We start from the raw sequence: 11,711 nt of genomic DNA, 5'->3' as shown, positions 1-11,711 counted from the left end.
TCACTCCTGCACCCTGTCACCATCATCATTATTCCCAGGAGAATCAGCATCACACCTCTGGTCATCCTTCAGCACTCGAGTCAGTTGTTCAGGTACCCACAACGGCTGGCGGTGGTCCTGGGGAAACACACAAACAGACCCTCTCACCCATACCAACACTGGGTCTGGCCCATGCCATTGGCCATCCAACACGTCCTTCCACATAACAGTTCCCTTCTGAGATGCATCAGGATTACTGAATCTCTCTGCAGCAGTACAATCAAATTTATCTTTATTTTAAAAATTAAGAGTAAATAAGGCTATAGAAAGGTATTCCCTGGGAGTTGCCTTTTTGTTTTATTAAGTATTTTTTTAAAGTACAATGAGCACGTTCAATTATTCCCTGCCCCTGAGGGTTATAGGGAATACCATGTACAAGATGAGCACCCATCATCTTACAAAAGCTAACAAAAGTATTGGAAGTATAAGCAGGACCATTATCAGTTTTTAATTCTTTGGGTTGACCCCAAGTGCCCCATGCTTCAAAGCAGTGAGCTATGACATGACGGGCCTTTTCTCCAGTATGCAAAGAAGCAAAAATGACTCCAGAGGCATTATCAACTGAAACATGAACAAACTGTAATTTTCCAAATTCGGCAAAATGAGTAACATCCATCTGCCAAACGTGTAGGGGTAGTAACCCTCGTGAGTTAACTCCAAAGGAGGGTTGAGGTAATAAAGAAGCACAGGCCTCACAGGCCTTGACAATCTTCCTGGCCTCTGCTCGGGTGATCCCAAAGCGAGAGGCTAATGTTTTAGAATTTACATGAAATTTAGAATGAAAATCACGAGCAAGGTCGAGGGCAGGACATGCCAGAAATACAGCAGCTTGTGCTGCCTTATCCACTATGTCATTACCTTCAGCCAATGGACCTGGTAACACAGTATGAGCTCGGATATGCTGAACAAAGAAGGGGGAGGATCTATGCAATAGCAAATTTTGTAATTTACTTAATAAATCCCCAATGTTGGACCTAAGATTCAACCTACCAACCACCTCCAAGATAGCAAGAGCATTAACCACATATTGACTATCTGATATTAAATTAAAGGCCCCTGAATGTTATTCAAAACCTTAATCACAATCTGTAATTCTATAACTTGCTGTGAGGCAGGGGGGGATTGTAAAACTATAGGCACAGAGCCTTGAACTAAATAGGCTCCACATCCTGACTTTGATCCATCTGTAAAAATTAGAGGAGCCCCTTTCAATGGTACTCGAGAGGTAATCACAGGAAAAATTACCGGGTTAGCGCTACACAACTGTAAAATAGGATCTTTGGGGAAATGATTATCTATCTTGTCTAAAAAACTGCATCATAAAACTGCCCAGTCATCTACAGTGGCAGAAAACACTTCAACTTGCCTACTATCATATGATACAATAATTTTATCAGGAGGGGTGCCAAAATGCTGCACGCATTGCTGTAAACCCAGCAATGCCAATTGGGCAACCGAGGCAGGATAATAGGATAACACTTTGGCAGGGGAAACTTTAGGATGGATCCATAATAAAGGAGACCCTTGCCAAAGGGCTCCAGTAGGTTGATTTTCTGATGGNAAAATACATGATGATATAGGAAGATCAACCTCTCTCCTCTTTAAAGCAGCAATTTGAATAGCCTTCTCTACTAACTTTAANGCTTGCCTTAAAGTTAGTAAGAACTCTCTCTGAATCCAGGGCTGTCGCTCCTGGCAAGATGTCATAAAGAGGTTTCAATTGCTTATTTGTTAGATCCAGATAAGGCCTAACCCATTGAATCTCTCCTAGCAACTTTTGAAAATCATTTAAAGTCCTTAGATGATCAGTTCTAATTTGAATCTTCTGTAGGGTTATATATCTTTCTGTTATTTTGCTTCCTAAATAATGGATGACCTTGTCCTTCTGCACCTTTTTGGGGGCTACTGTAAGCCTTCTCTTTTGTAGCTGCTGTATGGTCTTACTATATGCCAAATCCAGCATTTCCTCCGTAGGTGCTGCCAGAAGGACATCATCCATATAATGATAACATTTTATTCTGGGGAATTCCTGTCTAACCTCNTNTAAGGCTGCATCTACATATAGCTAACACATAGTGGGACTATTGGCCATGCCCTGGGGCAAAACAACCCACTCAAACCTCTTATCTGGTTCTTCATGATTTATAGAAGGCAAAGTAAATNCAAATCTTACTGCATCTTGTTCATGCAAGGGGATGGAAAAGAACCAATCTTTAATATCTAAAACTATCACTGGCCATGCTTTTGGAAGCACCGATGGTAAGGGCAAATCTTTTTTAATAGGTCCCATAGTGACCATTTGTTTATTAATCTCTCTAAGATCATGTAACAACCTCCATTTCCCTGATTTTTTCTTAATGACAAATATGGGGGTATTCCAAAGAGAAGTAGAGGGGCGAATATNGCCCATCTGTAACTGTTCTTGAACTAATTCTTTAGCAGCCTGTAATTTCTCTGAGGGCAAAGGCCACTGAGGGACCCATACTGGATCCTCAGTCTTCCAAGTAATGGGGATGGCCTCCTCAGTGGCCCCTAGGAAAAACCCAGTTCAGCATGACCTTTCTTTGAACTCACAGGAATAGGGGATTTCCTGCCCTGCAATCCAGGCCTTAATCCTTTTCCAGGTTGATATCCATAAGTCTGCATAATTTGTTGAGCTTNTTGGCTATAAGGCAACTCATTTGTCAATTTATATCCCATTTCTTGCATCAAGTCCCGTCTCCAGAGGGAGATCGGAACAGGGAGTGCTGAAAACAACCAGAATGGCCCTCCTGGTTCTTCCAAGTGAGTTGGCGTGAGCTCACTTCGGGTATTTGGGCATAGCCCAGGCCTCTCAGGGTTTGTTCTGACTGCTGACATGGCCAAGCTGACGGCCAGTCCTGTATGCTAATTATGCTTTGGTCAGCGCCAGTATTAAGCAATCCTGAAATAGCATTTCCCTCTACCTGCAATACAAGTAGAGGTCTCTCATCAAGGTCCATGGAGTAGTAAATTGAAGTGGCTTCCATAGAACCAAATCCTCTATTCCCTCTCTGCAATTCAGCCCTGCACTTCTCCCTGTCCTTAATANAGTTACATACTAACTTCCATACCGGAAGCACCCCATTGACGAGGACCTTTTGCTTCTCGGCAAACTTCAGATCCTTCCCTAGTTTCTTCCAACTAGGCCCTGTAAGATGCCCTGACACAGGGAACCAGGGAGCCACCTGATCAATGGCCTTTAGAAAGTTATCTAATGTCACCCTTTTCAGCCTGATTCCTTTTACTTTCAAGAAATCCTTTAATTCCTGATGAAGAGACTGCCCTGACATTGTGTTACCCATAACAGTTTTATCTTAATTGTCCCTAACCAGGAAATTTATTGTCTCTAACCGAGAACTTGAATCGTCCCACTTATCTGAGAGCTTTCCAATCAGCTAACCTTACCTCTTGAAGTTGTCGAATCCACCCCNATTAGCAGGAAAGACGCAACACCACGTTGTCCTTCTTCAAGCAGGTTTATTCAGGAACACTTCACATTGCAATGCAGGAACAGGAATCCACCAAACAACCCCAGGGCACGCCTTAAATACCCTACTGACTCCTCCCAATCACCCCAGTCACGTAATGGCAGTCCATTGGTTCACAGCAAATGACAACACCTCAGGCAAGCTGAGGAGGCATGGAGTCTGCGCAGTGCAGGCAGCTGGGATGTGGCTAAGTCTGAGATAATGAGGAAGTCAGGTGCCATCATAAGACCTGGCAGCCATCCTGGGAGCCATCTTGCGGTGGCAGCCACACCCTCTCCTCACATAAAGGATCTCTCTCTCTCTCTCTCTCTCTCTCTCTCTCTCTCTCTCTCTCTCTTTCTCTCTCTCTTGTCTGGGTGCATTTGCAGACAACCATGAACATGTGTTTGAATGCCAGAGTTCAACCCTGTGTGTCTTTATCACTTACCACCTCATGTTTAATATTAATATATGGATACACTGCATATGCTTATCATTTCACTTCTTGAAGAACATATGTATTAATTATATATTTTGACACTGATGAACCAAATGTCTTCTAATTTCTATGGAGATGTTTATGTATACATTTAAACATTTGGTAAATAATGGGCGATGTGATATTTATGTTGTATATAGAGACTCCATTTACTTGGTTTGAATATAAAATATTTCCTGTAGACTCATGTGTTAAAGCCTAAGGTACCCAGACTGTGATCCATTGCTGAAGGTCTTCTTAACATTAAGAGATAGGTTTCTGGTGCAGGTAATAGGTCACTGGAGTGATGTCATTAGGCATATCTTGTGGTGTATAAATGTCTGTATGTGTGTGTCTGTGTGTGTGGTATAGTATGTGTGTGTTATATATGAACATTAATGTACAGGTATGTGGGCCTGTGTAAGTGTGTATAAGCCAGAAGAGAATGTTGGGTGTTCTGGTCTATCACTGTCTCTCCTGAAACTGCATCTTCAACTGTATGTAAAGCTAGCAAACCTCAGTGATCCTTCTTTCTTCACACAGTGTTTGTTCCTCTGTCCCACAATTCTGCTATCATGTTCTTTTGACCAAGTGCTCATGGATTAACCCCTTTAAGACTATGAGTTAAAATAAGTGGCATGTCAGTACCAGGCTTTTGCTTAGATAGGACATAGTTCATATAGGAGAATCTATCACTCCTCAGCTGCTAAATTAAAACAACTCTAATTATTTTAGGGTTGTATTATGCTCATAATCTAAGTTGCAACCCACCTCTGAGAAGTTTTTGTTTGAAGTAGATGATTAACAAAAAGACTGAAACTGGAAAAACTACAGTAAATAAGACACTACAGATATTCAGGTATTTCTTTTTTAATGGTCTACTCTTTAGAGTTTCAATTTGAATTTCTGAGCCATATTATGGTTCTTCTTTCTGAATCAGGTGGGAAAGCATGTTTATCATAAGGCTTATATGCTAGGTATGGATTTACTAATTTTATTTTTGTAGATATATATTTTTATTACATTTGAAGAATAATGTCACTGAATGTGAAGTTCTTAGATGGTAGTTGACTTCCATTTAAAAACCTTTTTTCAGTTTTATGTATTTTCAGACATGTATATTTTTTAGAAGAGACTGGATTTTTGTATTGCTGTTTAATTGGCTGAATTTTAGATAGTTCTCTTAAGACAAGAATATCTTCATTTGTTTAGTATAATAAACATGATTTACATCATTGTTATGAAATAAATTTCAGACTATTAAAAGTTTGAGTCCTATTATCTGGAGTTCTATTTTGATTTCTCCTGAGGTATTCATCTTTGGGAATTTTAAAATCCAAGACAATTAGAGTATTATTAAGATCAATATGAAAATCACCATCAATTGGATATTTTATCATTATGTTTATACAGTAATACAAAGGGATTAACTACAAAATACCTTAGTAAACATGTTCATAGTCATCTATGTAACCAAAAGGAAAAAGCAAAACATTTCTCTAGAGTGCCATGTCCCCTTAATCCTACCCAGTACATAGAGACTAATTTAATTTTCTTTTTGATTGTTTTATTGTTTTTCGAGACAGGGTTTCTCTGTACAGCCCTGGAAGTCCTGGAACTCACTTTGTAGACCAGACTGGCCTCGAATTCAGAAATCCTCCTGCCTCTGCCTCCCAAGTGCTGGGATTAAAGGCGTGCACCACCATGTCCAGCTAATTTAATTTTCTAATACTTGAATTTTAAATTTCAGTGGTTAGTAAATTTGGCTAATATATGCAATGGTAAAGGAATGGAAAAAAATCCTGACACTCCAAATACTCAGATTTGTCTAAATCATAATTCAGTACTGAAATCAACATATTTCTTATACTGGGTATTGAATTATATAATTCTATGCTATAAACAATAAAAATAAACATCAATTGTCAAGAAGAAATTTTGATTATTTTTACTTGTATACAAAGCAAAATTTTTAGAGCTTTATTTGCAGAAGATGTGTGATTTTTGAGGAAAACTAGTTTATTTCAGATAATCCCAGAGCAGAGGTCCTTATTTCACAGGGAAAATAAATGGATCTTAATTCTAGATGTGTTTCTCTTGGGCTGGTCCTAAGTTAGATGTACTTTCTCTAAGAACGACTCTACCCTGTAGGACAATATTTCTCACCACACCATTTGCAAGATCTGAAATAGCACAATGGTTAATAGAGACTTAAGCATTCAAATTACCATGAATTTTAAAAGGACCTACATAATGTAGGATTGTTTAACAAGAAAATGCCAAAAATATCTTGTTTGTCACAGCCTATCTCCAGCTTTGAGTAGAGCAGGTGACAAAAGCCATGACTTGCCATGAATGAAATAATTTCTTTGTTTCTGTTTTTCAAAAGAGAACAGGCACATTCAAACAGTTCTGTTCACACACTGCTTTGCTTATTGTCAAAGACTTGTTTCTGAGCAAGCAATTGCCAGGTCAACATTAATATGGCTTTTCTAGTTGTGTTCTAAAGCTGAGGAAAAATTGGAACACTGCCTTCCAGAGTCTTTTTCTCTTTATGCTGTTAATTAACAGTCAATGGAATGATTTATGTAAAATATCAAATTGGAGTGATAAATTGAGGCTACTGTTTGGAAAGGCCATTGGTGGTTAAAATGATGGTCTAACTTGGGGGCTGTAGTTGATTTTTACTAAGAGTTTGAGGACAGTCTATATGACTGCAAAGATTACTGGAAAGACTTCTTCAAGACAAGGTTAAAAACTGTTTTCAATCACCTTTAACATTTCTCTGCACTAGGCAGGGTTTCAACTTCATATTAGCTCCTTAGATATTCTTCCAGCAACTCTGAGGCTTTAGCTCACTTTACTGCTCTTTACAGGAAGTTGAGTGTTGGAACCCAAAGAAAAGTAGGTGAATTGAGTCCTAATTTCCAGCTGAAATGTATACTAAAATGAACAGCAGAATGATGACTGTACACCTACATAGTTTCATCCCTATTCACTGAAGACAATTTTGTAGGATTTTTTTGCCTAAAGAATTGGCCCTGGCCAGTTTAATTTCCAAAACATGGTGATGCATGACTAATTGCTGATTATCAAGCAGATGTTATATTTAATCTTTCTATAAAGGCATAATAGAAAATAGAGACTTTCAGGAACTCAACTTTCTGGTTCTCACTCATACCCTTTGAAGTAATGATTCATTTTTCTAGATTGATTGTTTAAGAAATGAAATTAGCAGTTATTGAGATAAAGAGGGAAAGTTGTCCATAAGAAGAGCACAGTGGCCACACTGCTACAAAATCAGAAGAGATGCATGTACAAGTGTAGGGAATTGAAACATGTAAACTAAAGAATGCAGAAAGCTGTGTTGTTGCATTTTATGAGAGTTCATAAAGGTGATGTACAGATACCAAGAGTTTCAGATTGAGATTAACACAGCAACTAAAAGAGTCAGAGGGGAAAATTCACTATAATACCCTCTAGTTATATGGGTATGAACAAGTGCCCAGTGCATTGTTTTAAAGTGATTGATAGTAGTGATTTAAGATATATACTATTTATAAAAACTGACACAGGAAGAATTGATAACAGCATTTTAATTAATAAATTTTGTTTAATAGATAGAAATTTCTCCAAATTCAGATACAAATTAATAACAAATGGAAAAATATCTATTTTGGGTTGCTATCTCCTTAAAAATTTAGAAATTGTAATCCAATATACCAATTATTAACAAATTATAATATTGAATTACTTTAAATCAATATATTATCTAATTAAGTTAACAAAATTACATATCCTCCATTAACATATTTGTACAAGAGAATAATTTCAGCAACATTCCAACCATGTGGCAGATTTTATGTCACTCACTATAGACTCTTAAATGTTTTCCTTGTTAATGCTTCAACATTCATCATGAGTGATCTTTCATCTTAGGCTATTATTTTCATTTTTCAGAATACTACCTTTTAATTTGTTATGACAACTTCAATTATTTTAAATAATAATTAGCTTTTCTCTGTCCTTTAAAATGTACAAAGTAGCTCAATGAATTTTTCAAATCTAGCAAGTTTCAGTTGAATCAGACATAAAAAGCTATAAGAAGAGAATTTATCCATATACATAGAGCTTAAGATTCTGGTTTTGAGAAGGTACTCACATTCTAAAGTTAGGGAGATGTACTGAGATTATAGATGATGTAAGCATCTGGAGAGAACAACATTAGTATGACTTTAATCTTCAGTAAATGAAATGGTTCACATCACAACCAATGCAATTGAGAATTGCGGTCTATTTTCCCATTAGTGTTTCAATAGCATGTTATTTATGTCTAAACCTTGTCTCACTGTTTTGTAGAGAGCAAAATCTATGAAGCACATGTTTGAAAGCTTCCTTCACCTGCTGATTCCTTAGGGTGTAAATGAAAGGGTTTAGCAAAGGGGCCACAGAAGTGTTGAGCACTGCTACACCTTTATTTAAAGTCACCCTCTCCTTGGCTGATGTTTTCATGTACATGAAGATACAACTCCCATAAGTAATGGACACAACAACCATGTGGGAGGAACAGGTGGAAAAGGCCTTTCTCCGTTGTTGAGCTGAAGGGAAATTTAGAATGGTTTTGATGATGAGTGTGTAGGAGAGAATCACTAAGATCAAGGTGATCACAAGTGTCATAACAGCCAAAGCAAAATCCAATAACTCAATAAAATGGGTGTCTGTGCAAGACAGTTGCAGGAGAGGAGAACTGTCACACAGGAAGTGGTCTATTATTTTGGAGGCACAAAAATCTAGTTTGAGTCCCAAGAGCAAACCTGGAAATACAACTAAGAACCCAGTTACCCAGGAGCTGAGGACCAGTTGGTAGCACACTTTGCTATTCATGATGATGGGGTAGTGCAGTGGTCTACAGATGGCTACATAGCGATCATAGGACATGGCAGCCAGAAGGTAAAACTCTGTGCTTCCTAGTAAAAAAAAGAAGAATAATTGAGCTGCACAAGCATTGTAGGAAATTGTTCTGACTCCTGAGAGAATGCTTATCAGAAACCTGGGAATGCACACTGTGGTGAATGCAATTTCTAAGAAAGAGAAATTCCGGAGAAAGAAATACATTGGAGTCTTAAGATGGGGATCCAGTAGGGTGAGGAAGATGATCATGAAGTTCCCCATGAGGCTCAAGATATAATTGAAAGACAGAAACAGGAAAATCGGAATTTGTAGCTGAGGGTCATCTGTCAGACCAAGCAAAATGAACTCTATCTTCAACGATTGGTTCTTCATTTCTGTTTCATTCTAACAAATCTATGGAAGATATTAAACTAAAATTACATCTAGAAAAACACATTTTGTCTTTCTTGGCCAAAGAAACCTAATATTAATAAGTTTAAGCAATACATGGGTATTTTATGCAGCAAGTTCCAATTCTTCTTATGAACATTTCCTCATCCACATTACTTGACTGACAAGAACTCATATTCTTCTCTAGTGAAGATGTGAATCAACACCTGTTCTGATTAGTGAAGGCATTTTAGTCATTTGAAACATGGGTTTTCAGTTTCATGAGTGTTCATCTCTATCTTTTTTCAAATATTTTAAATTACTTAGTCAATAGCGTTGTTGGTTCTCAATTTCTCAAGTTAGTTTGCACCTAAGTGAGAAAATTATTTTATGAAATACTTATATTCACCGTGGCCTCAAATGATAAAAATACTGTCCAACTAAACAGGATTTTATACACAACAGAAGAAAATATTTCTTAGACATAATTAATTGAAAAGGAGGAATTTCCAAAATAGTAGTCAGATAAAGATTCATGATGAGGAAGATGATGTCCACACATTCTTAGAACCTTGAAAGTAATTGAAACTAAGTCTAAATAGTGTTTCATGAATACCAATTTCTATAAGAAATGGTGTTTGTAAGATATGGTTCTCCAGTGCGACCTTTTGGCTCAAACAATACTAAATGTGGAAGAAAGATCAGTCAGGACAAATAACAGTTCTATCTAATGTCTGCTGCAATTAGACAACCTAACAGAAAAATAATGTTTAAATATCAGGAGACTTTGCAATTAAATAAATAGAAATACTTGGTTTTGTTTGAACTATAAAAATAAAAATTACTCTTATCCATATTCTGCATCTATTTCATGGGGTAGGAGACTTTAACGTTAAAAACTATTTTCAGATTTTTTTGAGATGGGAGGTGAACTGAAGACAGATTTTAGATGACATGGCTCTGAAATGTCAGTTGCATCAAGACTTTAGACAGGCTTTGTAAAAGGAGTCTTACTAAAAGTCAAGTTACACACCTTTCTTCTAATAAGATTTAGGAAACTGTCTAGGGACATTCTCAACCTGGGTTACGTTTACTTTTTAAAATAGTTAAAATTGAAATGTAAATGGATGCTATGTAAGATCATGTTTTTTACATTAAGGATATTAAGAGAAATATTTCAATGATTTCAGCTTCTAATGAAAGTAATATTTTTTAGAAGCAGAACACATGAAAATACAAAGAGCCAAACAAAAAAAGGAATCTGTCCAGGTACATGTTAGATGACTGTGAAATATTACAAATGTGCCTATTTATACAAGTCATCCCAACGACAACACTAGTACAAACACACAATCATGGAATGAAATTCCATTGCACTAAACCACTGATATATCCTATCTCAACAATCACATTTATATTTAGTCTCATGCTTAAAAACTGTCCCTGTGGAATAAAATGGCACAACCTAATAAATGCAATTATGTTTAGTTTGTTCAATGAAATGAGAGAGTATTAAAAATTCAATGTTTCTATTTGCAGCATGATTGTATTGACTACTAATGCGGCACAATTGTCCACAAATGAAATATAAATAGTAGAAGCACCAACCTTTTTTAGTGTTCAGCAGATTTCTTAGTAGGCTCTCTGCCCAGATTTAAGTAGGTTCTCTGCACTTCAGACAGATCTTCATCCTTCTGAATATAAAGCACAACTAATCCATCCTGCTCCACATGCATCTCATTCTACCACTAAACACATGCTCAATAAATGTTCTCTTAGAAATATTTATGACTAATTTGTTTCACATTTATATGGAATATCTATCACATTACTCTCTAGTCTAAAGTTTAAAGCAGTTCAACTTTTATAAACCTTGCTGAATGTGACATACAGCGTTATATAGAATTTTATTGTCTAATGAGACCATGGAGTTTTGTTTCTTATTGTCATACAAGAAAATCTCAAAAGAATAGAGAATTCTTGGTGTAACTAGGATCCAAGTGCATGATTTCCTGTGGGATTCACCAATTGTGTAATACACAAATGCTTTTTATAAAAATAAATATCTAAACACACACACATACACACACACAAGACACCTCTTACTTTCTTAAATCATTGCTTCCAGAGTTTTGATAGTAGATTGTTCTACTATTTAAATGTCATGGAATACTCACATTTGAAATTAGCGTTGCACCATTCTGTTTTATCTCAAGTGAACACTTAAAGTGAAAATATTAGGTGAAACAGAGTTTCATGTGTCGGTGTTTACCTTTAATCCTAGTGCTAAGAAGGCAAAGGCATATTGTACTGTATTCAAGGCAGGCCTGGTCTACATTGTATGTCTCAAATCCTAGACATACAATGCATAGACAGATCAAACCCATTATCTATACCTTCAAGCTTGAATGGTTCAGTGCCATAAA

At 36.8% G+C, this 11,711-nt stretch overlaps 1 protein-coding gene across 1 annotated transcript; it reads right to left on the bottom strand.

Moving 5' to 3' along the window:
- Positions 1 to 8,328: 8,328 nt before the first annotated feature.
- LOC110288277 (olfactory receptor 6C6-like) lies at positions 8,329 to 9,294 on the bottom strand. Its single transcript, XM_021154666.1, has one exon. It carries the CDS (start codon positions 9,286 to 9,288, stop codon positions 8,329 to 8,331), a length of 960 nt encoding a protein of 319 aa, XP_021010325.1. The 5' UTR covers positions 9,289 to 9,294.
- Between the last annotated feature and the right edge of the window lie 2,417 nt (positions 9,295 to 11,711).

The sequence above is a fragment of the Mus caroli genome, unplaced genomic scaffold (assembly GCF_900094665.2).
Source record: "Mus caroli unplaced genomic scaffold, CAROLI_EIJ_v1.1 scaffold_19328_1, whole genome shotgun sequence".
NCBI classification, from domain to species: Eukaryota; Metazoa; Chordata; class Mammalia; order Rodentia; family Muridae; genus Mus; species Mus caroli.
Note: the sequence above shows the minus strand (reverse complement) of the source record. Positions and strands in the feature narration are given on the sequence as shown.

Excerpts from the sequence above, each read along its gene's own strand:
- LOC110288277 (XM_021154666.1), bottom strand. The coding sequence starts at position 9,288 with ATGAAGAACCAATCGTTGAAGATAGAGTTCATTTTGCTTGGTCTGACA.